This window comes from Felis catus, chromosome B1, assembly GCF_018350175.1.
Source record: "Felis catus isolate Fca126 chromosome B1, F.catus_Fca126_mat1.0, whole genome shotgun sequence".
NCBI lineage: Eukaryota > Metazoa > Chordata > Mammalia > Carnivora > Felidae > Felis > Felis catus.
This window is the reverse complement of record NC_058371.1, coordinates 204,169,257-204,189,846: the sequence shown is the minus strand read 5'-3', so window position 1 is coordinate 204,189,846 and position 20,590 is coordinate 204,169,257. Positions and strand designations below refer to the sequence as shown.

General features: G+C 55.1%; 1 protein-coding gene across 9 annotated transcripts in view; it reads left to right on the top strand.

Annotated features, from left to right (window-relative positions):
- NSD2 (nuclear receptor binding SET domain protein 2) overlaps positions 1-20,590 on the top strand; it is a 61,856-nt gene that overhangs the window by 24,395 nt on the left and 16,871 nt on the right. For 5 of the 9 annotated variants that reach the window (XM_045056896.1, XM_045056895.1, XM_045056898.1 and 2 more), the window contains exons 6-14: positions 1,252-1,370; positions 3,521-3,602; positions 4,741-4,862; positions 15,207-15,338; positions 15,650-15,773; positions 16,787-16,987; positions 18,389-18,568; positions 18,913-19,069; positions 19,199-19,404. In XM_045056896.1, the coding sequence (XP_044912831.1) occupies positions 1,252-1,370; positions 3,521-3,602; positions 4,741-4,862; positions 15,207-15,338; positions 15,650-15,773; positions 16,787-16,987; positions 18,389-18,568; positions 18,913-19,069; positions 19,199-19,404 (1,323 nt within the window). Of the gene's footprint in view, positions 1-1,251; positions 1,371-3,520; positions 3,603-4,740; positions 4,863-5,465; positions 6,291-7,477; positions 13,317-15,206; positions 15,339-15,649; positions 15,774-16,786; positions 16,988-18,388; positions 18,569-18,912; positions 19,070-19,198; positions 19,405-20,590 lie in introns of those variants that run through there. The other 4 variants (XM_023253478.2, XR_002742000.2, XM_023253480.2 and 1 more) reach the window with 3 other exon arrangements.

Here is a 20,590-nt window from a genome sequence, read left to right as displayed (position 1 = left end):
GGCCCCCGTGCCGGTGACCAAGATGGCGGGCGGACTGTGTGTGTGGGACAAGCTGTGCCACGGCCTCAGTGTGAGGAAGTCAGGCAGGTGCCCACGTTGCTTACCTGTGTACGAAGCTCCTGCTGTGTCATTTCGGGCCCAGGGGACATCTTCCGCGAGGACTGCGGCCCCACCTCACCTGTGTGAAGGTGAGCCGCCGGATGGCGGCTGCTGCTAGCGGGTGTCTGTGGCTCAGTGGACACGTGCGAGGAGGGTGGGCACGCCGGGCGGTGGAGGCTGCGGCAGGCCAGGCTGGCGGCGCCCTGTGCTGGTTGCGTGGGGATGGCCTCCTAGCAGCCGCCACCGCCCCCACACCTCCACGGGCACACCTCTCCTGTGCCGCCACGGTGGCCCACGGTGCTGTGGCCGGGAGGAGGCCGGCTGACGCCGTCCCGGGACTGCCCGGCCGCTCAGCTCTGTGCTCGTGTCTGCCCCGGCCGGGGTGACCTCCTGCTGGGCGCCACACTCCTGGCCTGAGGGCTCTGTCCCGCCTGGTGGGAAGGTTTGGGGACAGCGCTGCCCTCCCATGGGATGTTTCTCCCGGACAGTCCAGGGGTAAGCCCTGCACCTCTGTAAGAGAGTCGTGCAAACGGAAACGCTGGGTTTGTGTTTGAAATAAACATTGGCGTGTTCAAATTAATCACCTCTCTAGAATTTGCCCGCGAATTCTTACCGCACCGTAAGATTACCTTATGTCTCACTTTTCTAGGTCAGTACTGTTTGAACACGTTAAGACTTGGATTAGTTGATATTCCTGGAAACACGTAATTGGCACAAACCACTGGTAGAAAACCCTTAGTCTGCAGACACCGCAGCCGTGTTGCTGCTACCCAACATGCTTCTTTAAGGAAATGTATCAAAAGTAGCAAGTTGTGTCCTTTCTAAAGTTCCACTTAAATTCCTCCATCTCTGAGTGTTAGTAAACTCCTGGGTTATATTTACATTTAATGCTCTAGTACATTAAAATGTTATTATGAGAAATACCAATATAATAATCTGTAGATGAGATAAGCGTTCTCCAGTATTCGATGTTACGTGTGCAGAATGCAGAGAGGTTTGGCCCTTAATTCTCGGGCCCTGGGAACCGACGGCCCTGCAGGAGACCCTCCTGGGCTGGGTTGGTGCACGCGTGCCCCGGCTGGGGGAGCAGCGCTTTGGAGGGTGGCTCGTGGAGTGCTTTTCACGTCAGTTTCGCCCATTCTCTGTTCCAAGGTAACGTAAATGGGAAAAAAAGAAACCATACCAAGAGGACACAGGACCCTCCTGAAGACGTTGAAATTGAAGACGCACCCAGGAAAAGACTCAGGACCGACAAGCACGGTCTCCGGAAGGTAACTGCACCCTGGGTTTGTCCAGGCTGGAGGACTGTGGCCCTCCCGTGTGACTCTTCAGTGGATGCCTGTGGGAGGCAGGAGGCCTTCCTCTGGGGTGGTGCCCAGTGGGTGTCGAACGTGCATCAGGGGGCCGGGTCTGCCTGGCCAGGGTCCACATAGCTGGAGAGACGGTGGCATATGGTGCTCATGCTTGCGGGGAGCGGGAGCCTTTTCCAATGTGCTTTATGACTCAGTGTCATTTATGGAAACTGTCTCACACGTCCAGTGAGCTTCTCCGTGAACCGGGAGCGTAAACAGGCTTTGCATCTTTAAATTTTTTTTTTTTTTAACGTTTATTCATTTTTGAGACAGAGAGAGACAGAGCATGAACGGGGGAGGGGCAGAGAAAGAGGGAGACACAGAATCGGAAGCAGGCTCCAGGCTCTGAGCCATCAGCCCAGAGCCCGACGCGGGGCTCGAACTCACGGACCGCGAGATCGTGACCTGGCTGAAGTCGGACGCTCAACCGACTGCGCCACCCAGGCGCCCCTTTTTAATTATTTTTTTAATGTTTATTTTGGGGAGAGGCAGAGACAGAAGGAGACACAGAATCGCAAGCAGGCTCCAGGCTCTGAGCCATCAGCCCAGAGCCCGACACGGGGCTCGAACTCGCGGACCGCGAGATTGTGACCTGAGCCGAAGTCGGACGCCCGACCAACCGAGCCACCCAGGCGCCCCAACAGGCTTTGCCTCTTATGTCTTAGTGTAAAGCTGTTTAGCGGTCGTTCTGACAGAGTAGTTGTGTATTACGGTTTTGAGTAAAGCCTCATACCATCTTCTAACCTAAGTTAGGAGGCTCCTTTGTTGTTTCGCTGTATTTTTGGAATGGAAAATGAATTCCGCATGTCGTTGAAGTGTAAATATGCGGCCGCCACATCTTCTGTCTTCTTTCTCTTTTTTGAACGTTAAACAAAAATTGTTTATGTATTTATTTTGAGAGAGAGGGAGAGAGCCCCAAGCAGGCTCCAGCCATCAGCGTAGAGGCCAGCACGGGACTGGATCCCACAGACCGCAAGGTTACGACCTGAGCTGAAACCAAGAGTCGGACACTCAACCGACTGAGCCGCGCGGGCGCCCCCGTTACTTCGAAGCTGCTTTTGCAGTTCAGGGGGCACACGGGCCCTGCCCGGTGTTTCTGGCCACCAGGGCCTCTTCTGGGGCACCTGTCAAGTGTCCAGTGCTGAGATAGGGAATGTTCACCTTGAGTCGCTGCACTGCGTGTGGTGACTGTGCCCCCTGGCCACCTAGTGTTAGAGCAGTCCTTTGCCGGCAATCGTAGTGACCTCGGTTGCTTTGAAATATTTGCATTTCATATTTACCTTAAAAAAACGTGTGGCCCTGGACATTTGAAATATCAAAACTCGCATTAAGTAGCTAGGTAGAAATGTTTGATTAGCTGATAGCTCAGGAAATAGCAAACAAAGAGAGTAGTGGTGTCTCCTCGGGTTTAGTTATCAATCTGAGTAAGCGCGTCCTACAGAATTCCCAACACGCGGAGCCCTGGATGCGCCAGGTGCCGCCCCGTGCCGTGCGCCTGTTCCCTTTTGCACAGTCCTGTGACCCGGTCCCCTGGCCCCTGGGGCTGTCGGGAGAGGTTGTCTACACCTGCTTCTGGTTCCGAGTGCTAGGCAAAAACGGTCCCGGTACCGTGTTTTTGGGTGGAGTCTCTCGGTGGTGAAACGTGCTTTGCGGATGACCTTTGTGAAGTTCACCTGGAGCTGGTTTCCGAGTCGGGGCCCCTCCGAGTGGGGGGTCAGCCCGGTGACATTGGCACTGACCCAGGGCCCCTTCAGGTTCACGGGACAGCCTGGGGGGCGGACCCCCGACTCCACTTTGAATTCAGAGGCAGATTTGAGTAGCACATCGAATGCCGCTCACGTGAAGAGTCTCGGCAGCATGACCGATAGGTCGTGAGGCGCGGCCCCGCCGGCCCCCTTGTCCCAGCAGATGGCAGAGTGGAGAGGGGTGAGGCGGGGTCCCCCTCCTGGCGCGCGTGGAGCCCATCTCCAGAGGAAGACCTTTCTGTCGCACGTTTCGGCAACCCATGTCGGTTCACGTCAGATTGCTTCCCTTCCTCTTGTTCTCCTGTTTCTTTTGTTTAACAACAGAGAGAGACGGCGAGTGACAAGACGGCCCGAACAGGTTCTTGCAAGGCCATGGAGGCCGCCACCTCGCTGAAGAGCCAGGCAGGTAATGTGGGCATTAGCGCTTCTTCCTTGTTGGCAGGCCCTTCCAGGCGCCTGGTGGGCTGCAGGTGGACGGACGGGGAGCTGGGCTGGGCCAGGGTCCGGGGAGCCCGGGGCTCTGACGGCCCAGGGTCCAAGGATAAGGTGGAGGGACGTTCTCGCGCAGCTGAGAGATCAACTGCTCGAATGTGTAAGTTGTTCTAATGATCCAGCTACGTTTTATTGAAGTTATTTTTCTACTGATTTCTGTTGGGCTTTATTTTCAGTTTAAAATGATACTAGAAAAGTTCCTTAAACCAGGAACATCCGTGTTTCTAACTTGCTGGTGCCAGCTGCTCCTATAGATTCCACCCCGTTTTAGGAGCCGATCCTTCACTTACTGTATTAGCGGAAGTAAAAGTAGTGACTGGTTATTTCCCTTTCACGCGTTGAAAACTGGCTTTGAATGTTTGTGAAAAGTAACCGTCAAAACAACGAAGGGGGAGTCGGGCCGCCTTACCTTCTCACTGTCGTTTTATCATATCTGATAGTTTATCACGGGGGGCTTACCATCTCCAGCTCGTACCTAGGGAAGGAAACATTCACGGGAGGAGCGAGGGGTGGAAATGGATTCATTTCCCTTATTTTGCAGCAAGTGCTGTGCTGGTTTTTAAAACTCGGTTAAATAGACTGTTGGAAGGAAGACGTTTACGAGCAGTTTGAACACTGAGTGGATATTTGATGATACGAAGGGATCGAGTGTTACTTTTAAGAATGGTGTCGCGGTATTGCGCTTGTATTTGAGACTTTGTCTCAGAGACACGTACTGAGCTTTTTACAGGTGAAACGGGGTGTGGAATGTACACCAGAAGAACGTGGCCAGGGGGACGTGAAACTAGGCGTGGATGGAGCCTTCTGGGCCCCAGGTTGATGGATTCGGGGGCCAGGCAGGGGGACACTGGGGCTCACTGTGCAGTCTGCCCTTGTTTAGAGTGAGGTTTTTTCGCGGTAAAAAGTTAAGCCTTTAGTGTCACAAAGCGGCCCGGGAAATTTATCTTTAGAACCTCACTTACTAGGGGGGGCGGTGATTTTAAAGCAGGAAAGAAGGAGATGGAGGGCGGAAGACTTCAAATTTTACTCTATAAACCAAAATTGTCTTACAGCAACGAAACACCTGTCTGACGCATGCAAACCACTGAAGAAGCGAAATCGGGCGTCTGCAGCAGCGTCGTGCGCTCCTTTTAGCAAAAGTTCATCTCCTTCTGCGTCCCTAACTGAGAATGAGGTAAAATCATAATCCTAGCGTTAACTGGCGTTCACGTGAAGGCCATTTAGTTGCCCAGGTGGAAGCACCAGTGAGTCAGACTTGACACGCGTGACACTGGTGTTGGCCACAGGCGAACGTAGGTGAGTCTCAGGTCATTTAAACTCGGGGCGAGTCGGAGGCGGAAGAAGCGACGACTTCAGCCTCCGTGAGCGCCACAGACACGCATGCACGCAGAGTACGCACAGGCGGGCGTGCATGTGCTCCGGTCTGGACGTAGTGCAGTTGTTCTCGCAGTCCGTCTCTGGAACGTTGTGCTCCGTGTAGCCCTCACATTGTAACCTGGCCCACGTCACCGCAAGCCCGCTCTGGCCCTGGCACGACGCGCTGTGTCACTCGAGCTGACCCTGGCCGTCGTGCACTCACCCACCTCAGGCGGGAAGAAGGGCGGCTTACCTGCCGTGGCGCCTTTCGGCGGCTTTTGGACCTGGGCTCACGGAGGAATGTCCTCCCGCGTTCCCTGGTTTTGGTCCTTTAAAGTCTGGCATATTCTTAGGTACTTGAGTGTTGAGGTGAGTCACAACTACCATGGTAATACGACTCCTCTATTTTCTGGATTTGCAGAACACACAGAAGCAGAGTGACAGCTCTCTGAGGCTGTTCCCACCCTTGTATCATGACATCTGGACTTCGTCATCAAATCTAAAGTCTTTGCCACTCTAAAACCAAAACAAAAAAACAGCCTCAGAATGCAAGCGTAGCACTTTTTGTCCAGAGGGGGCTCTGGATTCCCGATTCTAGTGACTACCCGAGGAGCTTCTATTCCAGTTTTAATTCCTTGTTGTTTTGTTTCCTGGGGGCCTCTCGTCCTCACTGTAGACAGGAGGCCTGTTTTTAGAACATTTATGAGGACTTGCTAACTTTGGGCTTTTTCGAACAAGGTGGTAGCCCCTCGCCCTGTTGGGTGACAAGGTGGCCCTTGTGACCCGGCCCCTGCCACGGTCACTGTCTCTCAGCCTCGGCTGCTTCCTCCCTTTAGACGAGGGGGCCCTTCCCCTGTGAGGTGTCCTCGGGGGCCCAGGCAGCGGGCAGTCTGATGGGGTGCGGGTGCAGAGAGCCACCCGGAGAGGGGTCTTCTCTGGGGACTCAACACCAGTAGCGGTGGGGGCTGCTCACGTGCGCGGGACTGGGACTTTCTTGCCATCTGATGTGCGCAGGGGACTAGACCTCTCTTCTCTGTTCGGGCACATTCACGAAAATGCAGTAGGCACTCACTAACCTTCCAGGGGGCTTACTGAAACGTGGAAGAGACCAATTCTATACAGATTTTTTTTTCCTTTTTCCTTTTTTCTTGTCGGAATTATGATTAGTATCGTAAAGAATTTTTAAAAATGAGGATTCCCATCCCAAAGAAAAAGAATGCTAAAAATAAAAAGTTTCAGGTCTGTAGATCCCTTTTGCTTAAAGTCGGCTTTTATATGTAAAAAGATTTTTAATGGGTTTGTTTTTTTTTTTTCTGTCATCGCATTCTGATCCACCGGTCAGTTGAGTTTTTACTTACACCCTCGTCAGATCCAATCAAAGGCAAGGCGCTGAGGCTGCTGAAATCTTCTCTGTCATTCCTGGTCAGAAGCTGTACAAGTCAGAGGCCTGGGCTCAGGGGCCCCCTGGCCCAGGGCAGGGAGGTGCGGGGGGGGGGGGGGGAGGTGGGGGCGGGGAGCGGGGGGTGGTTAGGGTCGGGCAGCCTGACTCTCGATGTAACCAGGGTGAGCGTGGTCTTCCCGGTTTAGACATTTGTTCTGAACTCGGGGAGACTTAGAGGAAGCATTTTATAATCAGTAGACTTAACTGATTCTTAATTCTTTGGAACTTTAGAAGTGGTTAGTTTATTAATTATGTTTATATTCTATATTAACTACATTATAATCCTATACCTTCCTGCATTTTGAAGGCGATACATAGTTCCCATCACGTGCGTTCAGCTCCTTATACAACAGCGTTTAAACCACCAGGCCTTTGATGTCAGGCCACTTCTGCGTGGCTTGCAGAAGCCTTCCATTAGAGTTAATTTTCACAGGATTACGTTGTTCATTAAAACCACTCCGGGTGAACGAAAAGCCTTGTCTGTTATGTGTTGACGCTCCAGAGCCACCGCACGCGTTCCCGGCGTATTTGTGCTGGCCGCCTTCGGGAGCGGGAGGCGCAGTGCGCGTTACAGAAGCACCGTGCGGACCTGGTCCGGGGGCGCAGGGAGTCGGGCCCCGTGGGGCTGCGGTCTGCGCTGACCGGCCCTTCCTCGGGCCACGCACCCGTTGCTGTTTCTCCTTCCTACTTTCGTCACCCTTGATTGGAATAAGGGCTTGTCACAGAGCTGGTGTTTCAAGATCTCTTAGGTCACTCGTGGTTTAAACTTTTCTCAAAAAAGGTAAACGTGGGAAATAAAACTTATATCGGAAGGACTGCTACCAAGTGCTTCATTGCCCTGATGGTGAGACGATGAAGAGAATAGATGGAGATCGCACGCTTGCGTGACAAAGGCCTGTGAGGGAGTTGATGTGATTTAAGTGTCTTGTAACCTCGTTTCTTATTCCCTTAGTAGAGCAAATTCTTATCTTTTTCGCCTTCGCTGGTAACAGCTTTTACGGGAGCCCACATCAGCCAAGTTGGATGTGAACCCAGCTGCCCCGTACCGCACTTAAATGCTGTAATATTCCAGATGCCTGCTGCAGGTGGCACGTCCACGCACTCACTCAGTGACACTCGTACCCCAGTCATTTTATGGAAGATGTGTGATAATCTGTTTTCACTGGTATTAATAACACACACAATGAAGAGAACAGATAACAAATTTTAAGACCAAGGTAAGATGCCCAGGCAAGGCCATTTACCCGATCCCGCTCATCTCACGATAGAGGCACACTCCTCCCGCAGCGGTCCGTGTAGATGTCAGGCCGAAGGGACGCCCGCCACACGGGGCTGCCCTGGGCCTGCGACGAGGACGCCACGCCGAAGGGGCTGGCCTTGCTAGAGGCCACCCTCGTCCTCTGGCTCATGACTTACCGAGTTCGTACCGAACACTGCCGGTGCCCGCACCGCCGGAAAGAGAGCGAGCCGCACACAGTAGGAGGAGCCCGCGTCAGCTGCCCCGTTGCCAGCTGGAATGCACTCAGCACTGTAGACACGAAACCGCTTTCCAACACCGAAGGCAGGAAGGGTTTCGATTCTGTCCTTTTTTTACTACACAGTTTTACTATGACACTAGACACAGTGAATTTGTAGGAAGAATCTCATTTTCAGTATCATACGAGCCATTTAACTCTTTTGATGCAGCGACCAGTATCTTGGGGATACCTCGATCAGGTTATTTACAACCACAGCTTAATCGGTTGCTTTTGTAGGACGTCAGCTGTCACATTAAATGACTGAGTGTTGGGTGTCGCCCTCTGTCCTACCCCGGGGCGTCCGCATGCCTGCATGGAGGGGCACAGGCCACACTTGCCCCTCAGCTCCCGGAGGCAGGACTGCTGTTGACGTTACCGTGTTAGGAGCCCTCGGTCATTCCCAGCACACTCCGCACACGCGTTCTACCTTTAATGGAAGTTTCTGACTAATACTTGTGTTCTAACCGTTAAGTACTGTAACGCATGTAAAACACTTGGGGTACCTGACGCCTTGCAGGGACTCGGTGGTTCGCTATTGTGACAATAATGGTTATAACAATAAAAACAATAAAATCTCCATCATTCCATTTTTATCCCAAAGTATAAATTCTGCTCTGGCATGAAGAGCTCTCCTCCTGACTGCCCCGTGCACGCGGGGGTCGAGTGGCAGACGCTGGGTCTGAGGAGCACGGCCGGGCGCTAGACTGTGGCTGAGCGCTGGGTGGGTGGCTCTGCTCGGACGCGGCGGGAGGCCCGGACGTGAGTGTGGGCAGGGCTGGCGGAGAACTGGTTACGAAATTGGAAAGTGCGAAGGAAGGTCGTGTAGGAGTGGCCCGGGTCAGGAAACTATCGCAAGCAGGGTCGAGCCCGTTTGAAACTGTAGCGCGGTGACTTTCGCGTAGGTGGCCGGCCGGCTCCCAGCCCGCGCCGGGGGCACCAGAAGTCAGCCGGAGAGCAGGGGCTTTCCTCCCCGTTGAGGCGCCTGCCGGGATGATGGGCCCGTACGTCCGCTGAGTGGCGTCAGCCGAGGACACAGGAGGGTGTGGGGTGGGGCAGGGATGGGGGTCACGCGGTGTTCCTCCACCGGGGAAGGCACCGCCCCCCCACCCCCGCCCCGAGGATGTCGGGAAGTGACCAGGCGGGCGACCAGGCAGTGGCAGGTGTGTTCAGCTCCTGCAGGAGGCAGACGGTCCCGCGTGGGGCAGAGCCGTCCCGCTCCAGATGGCAGCAGCGGTCTTGCTGGGGAACGCTCCCACCCGCGGCTCTTCCTGAAGGTGAGTGGACAGGGCTCCTGTTCTGAAAAGAGCTTAGGAGGCAAGGAAGGTTGTCTGCCACGATACACATCCATTATGCTACTGACCGAACATAAATTCCCTCATTTCGTAAAGAGATCAGGACAACACCGGACACGTTCTAGTCTTGCCGTTTGAACTGCTTGTTGTGGAGGTGACTTTTCTTGCACATAGAACCGTTGTTAACGGCCCCACTTAATTGCTGCAGTCCATCTTCCTACCCCACGCTGGTGCCTGGTCAGGGGCGGTAGCTACGAGAAGGAGCGCAAGGCATTCGGAAGAGGTGAAACCTGTCTGAATATATAAAAGTTGAGGTTGTCGCTGTTCTGAGACTGGAAGTTTCCCGCGATGATAGAGGTCCCGTGAAGTATGTGCACCTATCGGCAGTAGAGGTTCCCGTTCTGTTGATGCACCTGTTAGGGGCTTCTGTCTCCCATGTGGGCCTCCCTCCAGAGTTAATACAAGAGTTAAACGTCTGCCTCTGATGGTGATGGATTTGGGTGCATCTCCACACCCTCTTTGTAATTGTGTCTGTCACATCTCAAAATAACCCGTTTTTTTCAAGAGGGAGCTAGCTTCTAAAAACCAACAGGAAACGTAGGCCAGATCTCATGACAAGGATGCTCCGTGTGGTGAACGGAACCCGCACGGTGCATGGACGAGTCCTGTCTGTCCCGCCCTCCAGGAAGGGTTAGCCTGCTTTGTGGGTGATTGCTGTGGGGTCCCCCGCCTTCACGTGTGTCTGAGGCCGAGCTTTTCGCTGGAAGGTCACGCACAAGCACAGAAGGGGTTAAGACGAAGTGTTCAGGGTTTGGGGGGTGGGACAGGGGAGTGGCCGTTACAGGACTTTTCGTAATTGGGGTGTTACCGGCCAGGCCACACGCACCGTGTGAGGCCACACGCACCGTGTGAGACCTGAACCGTTAGCGACCCGATCGGGACTCCCGTGTCTCTTTGGCCCTGACCTGCTTGCCTAAGATTTGGGACCAGAAGTGTGTGAGGAGAGCCAGCGTTTGCCCGGGGGTGGTGACGTGCACACCCAGCAAGGGTCTGCCTGGGCACTGTCCCCAAGCTGAGAATAAAGCTGAGATTGTAAGTTAGCATCTGGTTCCAAAAGACAAAAAAATGCACCCATGTGTGGATGTGAACCTCAAATGATGAGGGAATGCCCTTGAAGAGGGGTCTTGGCCGAGGCCTGATGTGAGTGGTGTGGGGCCTGCTGTGGCAGACCACGAGTGGTGACTTTGTGTGCCATTTTGGTAATAGCACGAGCGTTTTTAAGTCCGGTCCTCCATCTGCTGCATCCAGCGCAGCGGAGAGGGGAGGCTTGGTGACCCAGAGGCCCCGCGTGTGGCCAAGCTGGCGAGGAGGCTGTGCCCCTGTCGGAAAGGGCAGACGTCCGTACGTGGGCAGGTCTTCTGGGTTCCTTTCTCGCTCGGTTTCTGACCTAACGCTTCTCGACCACGTTTAGCCCCTTTAGGTTGTGAAGTCCATTTTAAGGTGGTTCTGATCAGGAAGACTTCTGTGTGCGGCCTGGTGAGGCCTCCTTCTACCTCGTGCGGGCCGTAGCGTTCCACGCTTTTAGAACCGTTACGTTCAGCCTTTAAAAATCTTTAAACAGAGAAAGTAATTGCCGAGGCCTGCTGGTTATCTTTGGAATATGAATTTAAAGGATTGTCATTAGCTGAAAGAATGGAGTCTGGTTAGAAAAGAGTCTCCACACGCTGTCAGTCTGTCACTGGCTGCTGCTTGGCTCTGAGGTTTGTCTTCCTTCCTTCCTTTTTCTTCCCTTTTTTTGTTTTAAGAAGTATACTGGTTCCTGTGTATTTTAGGATTTTGGGTTAGGGACGTTGGTGTTGATCCCTTTTCAGTTCTATTTTGCTGTTTTACCTAGCCTGTTAGAAATCACCACTGACTTACTGGCCGTTGATGGAAAGCCGACTACCCTTAGCAGGTGGAAAATGGCATGCACCGTATTCACCCTGTTCCTTGTACTGTCTGGGAAGACGCACACTCCCTTCCATACTCCCTTCCAGGCGCTGTCACCAGCCAGGGAGGATGTCCCTCAGGGTCCGTCCAAGAACCTGACAGCGACTAGACAGTTACACATTAGATCCGCTTTATAACTTCTGGCCTACACGGAGCTGTTGAGCTTGGGCACATAATTCTTTGGTGTACGTTTTAAAGCATGCTGATCATTCAGGCACACTGTATCTTTAAGAAATGTCGGCCCATGCAGGGGTGCAGGGGTGCGGGGGGGAGGGCTTGCTGAGCTGCAGGTGGGAGCTTTGCTACTGTTGTCACGCTGCCCTGCCTTGCTATTGCTGTTGCCTGTAGCAGGCTGGCCCTGGCCCCTCCCCCACTGCTGAGGACACTGTTGGGACGGAGTGGGGTCGGGTCGATAGGACATTGTAGAGACTCCTCTTACGATCAGAGCCAGCCTTGAATCTGGATCTGGAGCGGCCGCCACATGGCCTGATGGCTGTGGCTGTGGCCGTGGCCGACCTGTTGGCTCTCACTGGCACCTTCTGGGGCCGTTGGACGACACAGAGGCTTCCAGGTTAGAAGGTGGGTGTGTGTGTGTGTGTGTGTGTGTGTGTGTGTGTGTGTGTGGTGTGTGTGTGTGTGTGTGGGGTGTGTGTGTGTTCTCGGTGACCCGGCCCAGCCCTAGAACTGAGGCGCCCCCAGGACATTGTAGTCGAGGTCATCTAGGAGGGTCGCTTTAATAAAAGTTACTCTGAACTGTAGTGTTTTAGGTGGTGAATGACTGATTTAAAAATTATTTTAATTCCACTCTTAATATTTCACTGTGATGTTAATTTGGAGGACCTGAGATTGGTCTTTGGATTTTAAGCTCATTAACTCTGCTGAGCACAGGATATTTATTGTTTGTAAATCCAAGATGCTATGTGAAAGTACTTATAGTTCTTTCTTCCTTTACAAAAGCGTAACGTAAACATGGAAATAATGTTGGTTTATAGAAATATATATTGTTCAAGGTCTGTAATTGTATTTCAAAAATGATGTGGAATTCGATTTGTGAAGGGATTTGTTTTGTCAAAAAATTTAAAAATCACTCTGTACCCTGCCGTCTGAGGCACAGGCCGCGCCCCCCCCCCAGTCACAGCAGAGAGGACTGGGGTTCGTTAGTCCCCCTAAACGGCTACATTGTTTCCTGAAGTTGGTTCAAATATGTTCACTAGGTTACTTTGTGTTCATTAATATCATCTTGAAAAATCCCTGCTTTACTGTGGAGACAGCATTCCCTGCCCCTAAAGGAACGTATTTCTAAGGCAAATAGGCAATTTGATACTATCACATACTGAGTGGAGGGTAGAGAAAGTGTTTTCAGACTCCAGAAAACTCGGAGAAGTCAGGAACTAAGCTGCTTGGAAATCCGTGCCACAGGTGTGGCTTTGGTGGATCGGGAAGCGACGGGAAAGTTGTTGACAGTCTGTGTCCGTTCAGTTACTACATTTCTCTTTTTCCAAATGCATCCTATTGGATATGGAATAGACCGTAGATGTCGTAGACTGAGATTTGGGACCGTGTTGGGACCATTCGGGTGAAGGTGTCGCTTTCACAAACGGCATCTCCGAGTAAGTACCGTCACCTGGTGCCCGTGGAGGCGGAGCCCTGCACCCGGAGTAGAGGCTGGCGCGGTGCCCGTGTACTTTGCTCCTCTTGTGGGTGGTCTGCCGAGCGGAGAGCCGGTGGATCCCTCCGACTGTGCTAGTGGTCGTTGGGTCGCTGGGAAGGGGTTCGCTGGGCCGAAGGTCGCAATCTCCCGCATCTGTGTCACGGACTGTAATATTGTAAGGTCTGTATTCTGTATGTGTATCTTAGACCCCAATCAGGAAACAAGCCTCATGTGTGTCTTAACATTTATATTTCCATTCAAAATATGTATTCAGTGTTTATTTCCTCAAAACAGACTTTGTTAATTTAGGAAATATCTCCAAGTGGAAACGTGCTAACTTTTTCTGTAAATCTTAAATAAAAGGTGCTGTTCCTTTCTTCGACCCAGGACTGGTCTGTGTTTTCTGTCTTTCTCTCCATGCATTTTTCCTTTTTTTTTTTTTTTTTTTTTTTTTTTTTGTTTTTTTCTTTTTTTTGTAAAGCTTTAAATTTGTTCCGACCACATTGAAGGGAAGAATGTGGGTTGGTGGGCAGGGCACTGGGCTCGCTTTCCCTGAGCTCCTGTTGAAGGCCCTTTCTCTGGGCCTCGGTTCCTCGTCAGACGGGTCAGCCTCGGGCTGCCCTTTGACCGGGGCCCCGAGGTGTGGCTGGTGTTCCCAACGCCCCGGGCTCCCCAGCACCCCTAGCGTCTCAGACCCCGCCCATCTGTGACTCCAGATACGATGGACATGTTAAAATTGGGGTTTGAACGCAGAGGTTTTTCTTTTTCTTTTTTTTTTTTTTTATCAAGTTGCCTTCTTTCTGGATGTTGATGATAAAGGAGTAAATGTGCTGAGCTGATAGGGAGGGGCACCATCTGGCCAGCCTGGGGGGCAGGGGAGGCCTACTACTGTGTGAGCCCCCCATGACTTAGTGTACGTTCATGCCGCTGTTTCCGTCTTCCTGGAAAAGGTGAGGAACTGGAGTGTAAAGGCGGCTTCCTCCTGAGACTGTGTTACTGCGGGAGGGGTCAGCATAGAGGAGCAAGGGTGGAGAGCTGGGCCCGACCTCCTGCCCCCCCCCCCCAACCGATGCACACACCAGCCAGAGGCAGCGTGTCCCTCAAAGACCCCGCTAGCACCAGCTCTAAGTGTTTTGGGGTGTTTTTCTTCTCCCTGTAATTTCATCGAGCTAAGTCTGGAGGAAGTTAATTGATGAGACTACAGCATTGGGTGGGTTGGCTGGTGGGGTTTGTTCTGTTTTGTTTAATTGTGGCCCGATTTTAATTTCTAGCTTTGTAGTCATTGGTAAACGGCAGGTCTATATAACATAATTACTTGTCGTGGTTATCAAGGTATACAGGAAATGTAGTTTATACTTCTGCTGTGTTGAAAAACTCAGTATTCAACATTCCATGTACCTAACGTCAAATAAATGCTAAATGTGTTTTTAGGTGTTTTTTTTTTTTTTTCAGTTTCAATTTGGTATAGAAGAACGTTTTCGTACTAAAGATTTATTGATTTCTATTTAGAGGTTTCTTGCTGCTCAAATGAGGGCAAGACGTTGCATACAGTGATGAGAGGGAGGCTTTAGCCTGGTCTCCTTGATCCCTGATAATGAAGGGGGATGAAATACGACCGGGATGGGGCGGGGGTGGGGGGGGGGCTTTTGTTTGCTCCACGATTGCCATGTTTTCCTCCCAGGGCTTTCTCTTGGGCCCACGCGTTACCAGAGCCGGCAGGTCTGACCTTGCCTTTGCCCGCTGACCCGTCCGGGGACCACGGGCGGCAGGCAGAGGGCAAGTCGGGACGGCCCGTTAGCCGCGGCCCACCGCGTGTGCTGGCGGCTTCCAGGAGCGGCCGGGCCCGCCGTGCGGAGGCTCCCCTCCTGCCCCTCGCTCTGGCTCTTCTGGAAAGTCCCTGGGTGCTGATCTGCTTCTCTTACTGTGAAAAGCTGGGCCGTAAGCGACTGGGCGACAGAGGTCAAGATTCCCAGTCCCGGGCCCGTCCCAGGTCACCTGCTGGGGCACGTGGGGTTTTCACCAGTTCCTTCCTTGGTCAGGATGGCAGGAACGCGAAGACACGTGCCTCTGTGCCCCTTCTGCCCGCGCGGAGAGGGCGAAGTCCGCTTCTGAGCCTCCGCGCAGTTACAGTTCGGTCGACCCGCCGCGCCCTCCCAGGAAACCGTGGGCACCGGGCCTTTGCGGCCAGGAGCTGGCAGTCGGGCCGCAGCCAAGCAGGAGTCGGGCCGCCTCCGCCCGCACTGGTGACCTGTGCCGCCTCCTTCGCCCCCAGGTGTCGGACGGCCCGGGAGACGAGCCCGCCGAGTCCCCGTACGAGAGCGCCGACGAGACCCAGACCGAAGCGTCCGTCTCCTCCAAGAAGTCTGAGCGGGGCGTGGCCGCCAAAAAGGAGTACGTGTGTCAGGTGAGGGGTCGGCCGCCGCTTGCTTTTGTCCTTGACCCGGGCCCGCACTCGCACCCGCGGTCGCACGGGCTTCTGTTGTGAGGGCGCCGGGCCGCGGGGGGACCCGGGACCGAGCGCCCCGGCCGGGCTCGGGCGTCCGCGTGAGGCTGTTTCGTGTCACCGCCGTGTGGCGACGTGTGGCGCACGCGTGTTCCGAACGTGCGAAGTCGGGCGTGGACGGAGGAGGCAGGGGAGCCGCGGGCGGGCCGGGGGGGTGGGGGGAGGGGGTCGCCCGGGCGTCCTCACCGCCGCGCCTCCGCCCCGCCCCGCAGCTGTGCGAGAAGCCGGGCAGCCTCCTGCTGTGCGAGGGGCCCTGCTGCGGAGCCTTCCACCTCGCCTGCCTCGGGCTGGCCCGGAGACCCGAAGGGAGGTTCACCTGCAGCGAGTGCGCCTCAGGCAAGTTCCGCGGGCGCCCCTCCCGCCCCCCCCCTCCTCGGCGCCCCCCCCACCGGCCCGCCTGCCTCCGCGCTTCGCGGGCCTGGCCCCCCCCCCCCCCCCCCCCGCGGGTGCGCGCCTCCCCTCGGCGTCCCCACGGTTTGCTCTCTCCAGCGTGACGCGCTCCCCTCGGTGGCCGGTGGCCGTACCGGGAGGTAGAGCGGCGTAAGGTAACCGGCAGAGTGACGGAACGGGCTGTCCTGAGCCCCGCGCTGGGAGGTGGCCGGCGTGGGTGCCCCGGTGTCAGAGGGCCCGGCGTTACCAGTACAGGTGAGCTGGCCGGTCAGTCCCAGGACACGGACGTTCACGGCAACGTGGGCTTCCGTAGACACGCGGCGCGGACCTGAACTCCGGGGTCAACGGCAAGGACGTGCCCGTCCCCAAGCGGCCACGGCTTCCTTCTGCCGCACCGCTTCCTTCGCCAGCGCATTCTGGGGGCTGCTGGGAAGAGGGGCCGCTCAGATGCGGCCCCTCCTGTCCACGCGCAGCCCCGAGGGCCTCCTGGCTCTCGTGGGCGCGTGTCCTAGGTTAGGAAGACACGTGGAGTCTTCCCGAGTCCCTTCAGTCCAAGCCAAGGCCATCCGATGTGACGGCACCTCGCCTCTGCTGCCTGTGGTTGGTTCTAAGTGAAGGTTCGCTGTACTTGGTTGATGGCTCAGGAGGGAGAGCAAAAGCTTTCCTTGGGAGGAATGCCTGCTCCCCGGCTTCCCGCTAATTCGAGGGGGTGTCCCCACCTCAGCCGCCTCCTGCTCAGACTTCCTTGTCCTCCGGGGAAGCTGGAGCCCGTCTCACGGCAAGGTAACGGCCCTGATGGTGGGACCGTTCTCTGAAGCGTGCTCGGACCGGGCACCGAGGTCCGAAGAGAGCCCGAGGCCTCGGCAGCAGGGGCCGCCCCCGACGGGGCTGCTGGAGTTCGGTGGCTCGGGGACGACGGTTTAATTCTTGTTCCCTGCCCCTCTTTAACCGTCTGCTAGGGATTCACTCGTGTTTCGTGTGTAAGGAGAGCAAGACCGACGTCAGGCGCTGCGTCGTGTCACAGTGCGGGAAGTTCTACCACGAAGCCTGTGTGAGGAAGTACCCTCTGACCGTGTTCGAGAGCCGAGGCTTCCGCTGCCCCCTGCACAGCTGCGTGACCTGCCACGCGTCCAACCCTTCCAACCCCAGGCCGTCGAAAGGTACGGGCGCTCACGGGAGGCAGGTGCGGTGGCCGAAAGGTCTGTCCCCAAAGGCCTTCGGTTTTTCTTTGGAGTGGCGGTTGTCTTTCTGTTACTGACTCGACACTGGCTAGCAGGGTTTTTCTCGAGAAGTCGGTAAGAGGATCCGCCCTGCCGTGCCTTCTTCCTGCCCTCCGTGTCCTCCCGGAGCCTCCACTTTAGGAGGGGGGCCTGTGAACCATTCTGATAGGTTCTGTTTGTTCCAGTTTTTAATTTTTAAAAAAATTTTAAATTTATTTTCAAGAGAGAGAGCACGAGCAGGGGAGGGGCGGAGAGAGAGAGAGAGACAGTCTGAAGCAGGCTCCAGGCTCGGAGCTGTCAGCACAGAGCCCGACGCGGGGCTCGAACTCACGAACCGCGAGACCATGACCTGAGCTGTAGCCAGATGCTTAACTGACTGAGCCTCCCAGGTGCCCGTATGTTTGTTCCAGTTTTAGTGCTTCTTCATATATGAGAAAAATGTTCTATTCATCTGTTCGTTTAGAGGCAGAGCAAGTGAGGCTGGGGGGGAGGGGGAGAGGGAATCTCAGGCAGGCTCCGTGCTTGATCTCACGATCGATCGTAACGTGACCTGAGCTGAAAGCAAGGGAGTCGGACATTTAACCAACTGAGCGACCCAGGCGCCCTGAGGAAGATACTTTCACATCAAGTCGTATCTGCCTTATTTCACGTTAGGCGTGTGGGATTGAGGATGGTGGGCTCTCTGTACTTCTGACACCGGTGGTTCTCAACCGTGGCGATGTTGCTCGCCAGGAACACTGGGCCACGTCTGGGGAGACCTTGGGGGGGCGCAGATTGGCACCCAGTGGGTAGAGGCTGGAGCCGTTGCGAGACGCACTACAGGCCCCACGGGTTGGCGGTGCCTGGGTTTATCAGCCCTGCTTGACCTTATTTAAGAATGTGGCGGGGCGCCTGGGGGGATCAGCGAGTTGAGCATCCCACTTCCGCTCAGGTCACGATCTCGCAGTTCGTGGGTTCGAGCCCCACGTCGGGCTTTGTGCTGACAGCTCGGAGCCTGGAGCCTGTTTCAGAGTCTGTCTCCCCCTCTGTCTCTGCCCCTCCCCTCACTCGTGCTTCGTTTATCTCTCAAAAATAAATAAGCTTTTATTTAAAAAGAAAAAAGAGAGAGCGAGAATAAGGCATTTTAAGTGATTGACTATTCTCTTGATGGTTTTGAAGCACCTTTGCCTGGGGGAGATGTGTTTTTGTAACATCTATTAAGTGTTCTTTCCATCCTAGTTACTGCTTTCGTCAAATACTCCGAGTTTATTTCAGCGTGAATTTTCTAAACGCGTGGGGGGCTCGGTCGCCTCTCGCCGCCCTGCTCGCTGTCGGGCCTTCAGCGCGTGTCTCTGCCCCCAGGGAAAATGATGCGGTGCGTCCGCTGCCCCGTCGCCTACCACGGAGGGGACGCTTGTCTGGCGGCCGGCTGCTCCGTGATCGCTTCCCACAGCATCATCTGCACAAGCCATTTCACTGCCCGCAAGGGGAAGAGGCATCACGCTCACGTGAACGTGAGCTGGTGTTTCGTGTGCTCCAAAGGTGAGGGCTGGCGCCACGGCGGGCGGCCAGGGCAGGCTGCCTCTCTGGGCTCCCTCGCGCACGGCTCTCGCAGGTAACCCCTGGGGCCTCCGCGCCCGCCCTGCTCCGGGTGGGGACGCCCCCGATGTCTCCCAAGTGCTCCCGTGCCGGTGTGCGCCGTGACGTTTCTGAACTCACGGAGGCCGGCGCACCGCCGGAGGGCGAGTTCTCCGTGATGCCAATAAAACGGGCTTGTTTCGTTGCGCCCCGACGGCCGGCCGCGGTTAGGCTCGTGTCGTGGAGCGAGGGGCGGGGTGGCTGCGGGTCGGGAAGGGCCAGTGTGAGCCGCTTGCCCTCCCTTGCAGGGGGAAGCCTGCTGTGCTGTGAGTCCTGCCCGGCGGCCTTCCACCCCGACTGCCTGAGCATCGAGATGCCCGACGGCAGCTGGTTCTGCAACGAGTGCCGAGCCGGGAAGAAGCTGCACTTCCAGGACGTCGTCTGGGTTAAACTGGGGAACTACAGGTGTGAGGACCGGAACCCTGTCTGCCTCCTTGTTCACTGTGTTCTTTTCACTTTGCAGGACTGAAAGCGCTGAATGACTGTCACTCTGTCTGAAGAGTCTGTGAACCCTGTTTTTAATATTTATAATAGATGGTGGCCGGCAGAAGTTTGCCATCCCAAAAATGTTCCCCCAAATATTCAGAAAATGAAGCACGAGATTGGAGAATTCCCTGTGTTTTTCTTTGGGTCTAAAGATTATTACTGGACGCATCAGGCGCGAGTGTTCCCGTACATGGAGGGGGACCGGGGCAGCCGCTACCAGGGGGTCAGAGGGATCGGAAGAGTCTTCAAAAACGGTACGGACATTTCCCGACGGAGCGAAACCGCACTCTCGGGTACCTTCTGCTAACCCTGATTTTTGTTGTTTGAAAGTTTGGTTTCTGTAGAAAACACCAGGCTAAGCATTCTAGCCGTGCTTTAAATTAGGAAGACGTAGGTTTGCAGACCGATCTGTTGAGGCACAGGATAAAATGTACTCCCGCGTAACGTTTACAGCATCGGTTTGGGATTAATTTCACTCACATGCAGTGGAAGCTCTACTTTTATTTAAAAAAATTTTTTTAAGTTTATTTTGAGAGAGTGAGTGGGGGAGGGGCAGAGAGCAGACAATCCCAAGCAGGCTCTGCAACGTCAGCGCGGAGCCCGACGCGGGGCTCGATCCCACGACCCCGAGACCATAACCTGAGCCGAAAGCAAGAGTCGGTCTCTTGACCGACTGAGCCCCCCTGGTGCCCCGCAGTGGCAGTTACTTAGAAGAAGTTATTCCAGTACTGGTTTACAGAGATGTCTTCTGCCTTGCCTGTTATGTAAGATAGAAACGTGGAGAAGACTTTGCCGCCGTCTAGACCGGGTGCCCCGGGAAGGGCCAGGTGTGGGTAGGTAGACAGGTGCCCGCTCTCTGATTCCACAGCCAGGGTGACTGACGGGATGGGAATGCCACCACCTGACTGGAGGAGGTGGCATTTACTCGGGGCCGAGAGGGAGTGGGACAGAAGGGGGACTTGGCGTGCGTCCGGCTCGTCCTAGTCCACGGAGGGCGGGCGCATTGCGGCCGGTGGCACATGGGGGTGGCTGGGTGGGCTGTGCTGACAGACCGGCGTCTTGTCTCCCGTGGGCCTCACGCACAGCGGGCAGCAAAGGTCTGATGAGAAAGATTTTCAAAACTCGTAATGAGATGACAGATGTTGAAACTGAGACTTAACGTGCTGGAGTCCGCTGGTGGGTTGTGAGGTCAGACTTGAGTCCTGGGGGTCAGGGTGGCCCCAGCACGCATGGCGTCCTCCGCCCTCGCTTGAGCCCGGTGCCACCCCCGCCCCCTCCCAGAGGACGTATCCTCCCGGGAGGATGTTAGATCCCCGTGGACAGTGAGAGCTGGAGCATCACCCTCCCAGAGAAACCCGCCCTGGGCCTTCCTGGTGGCAGGTGGCACAGCACAGCGCCTCCCAGGCCTCCTCGGCCCGGCGCTCTCTGAGCATCTTGGGT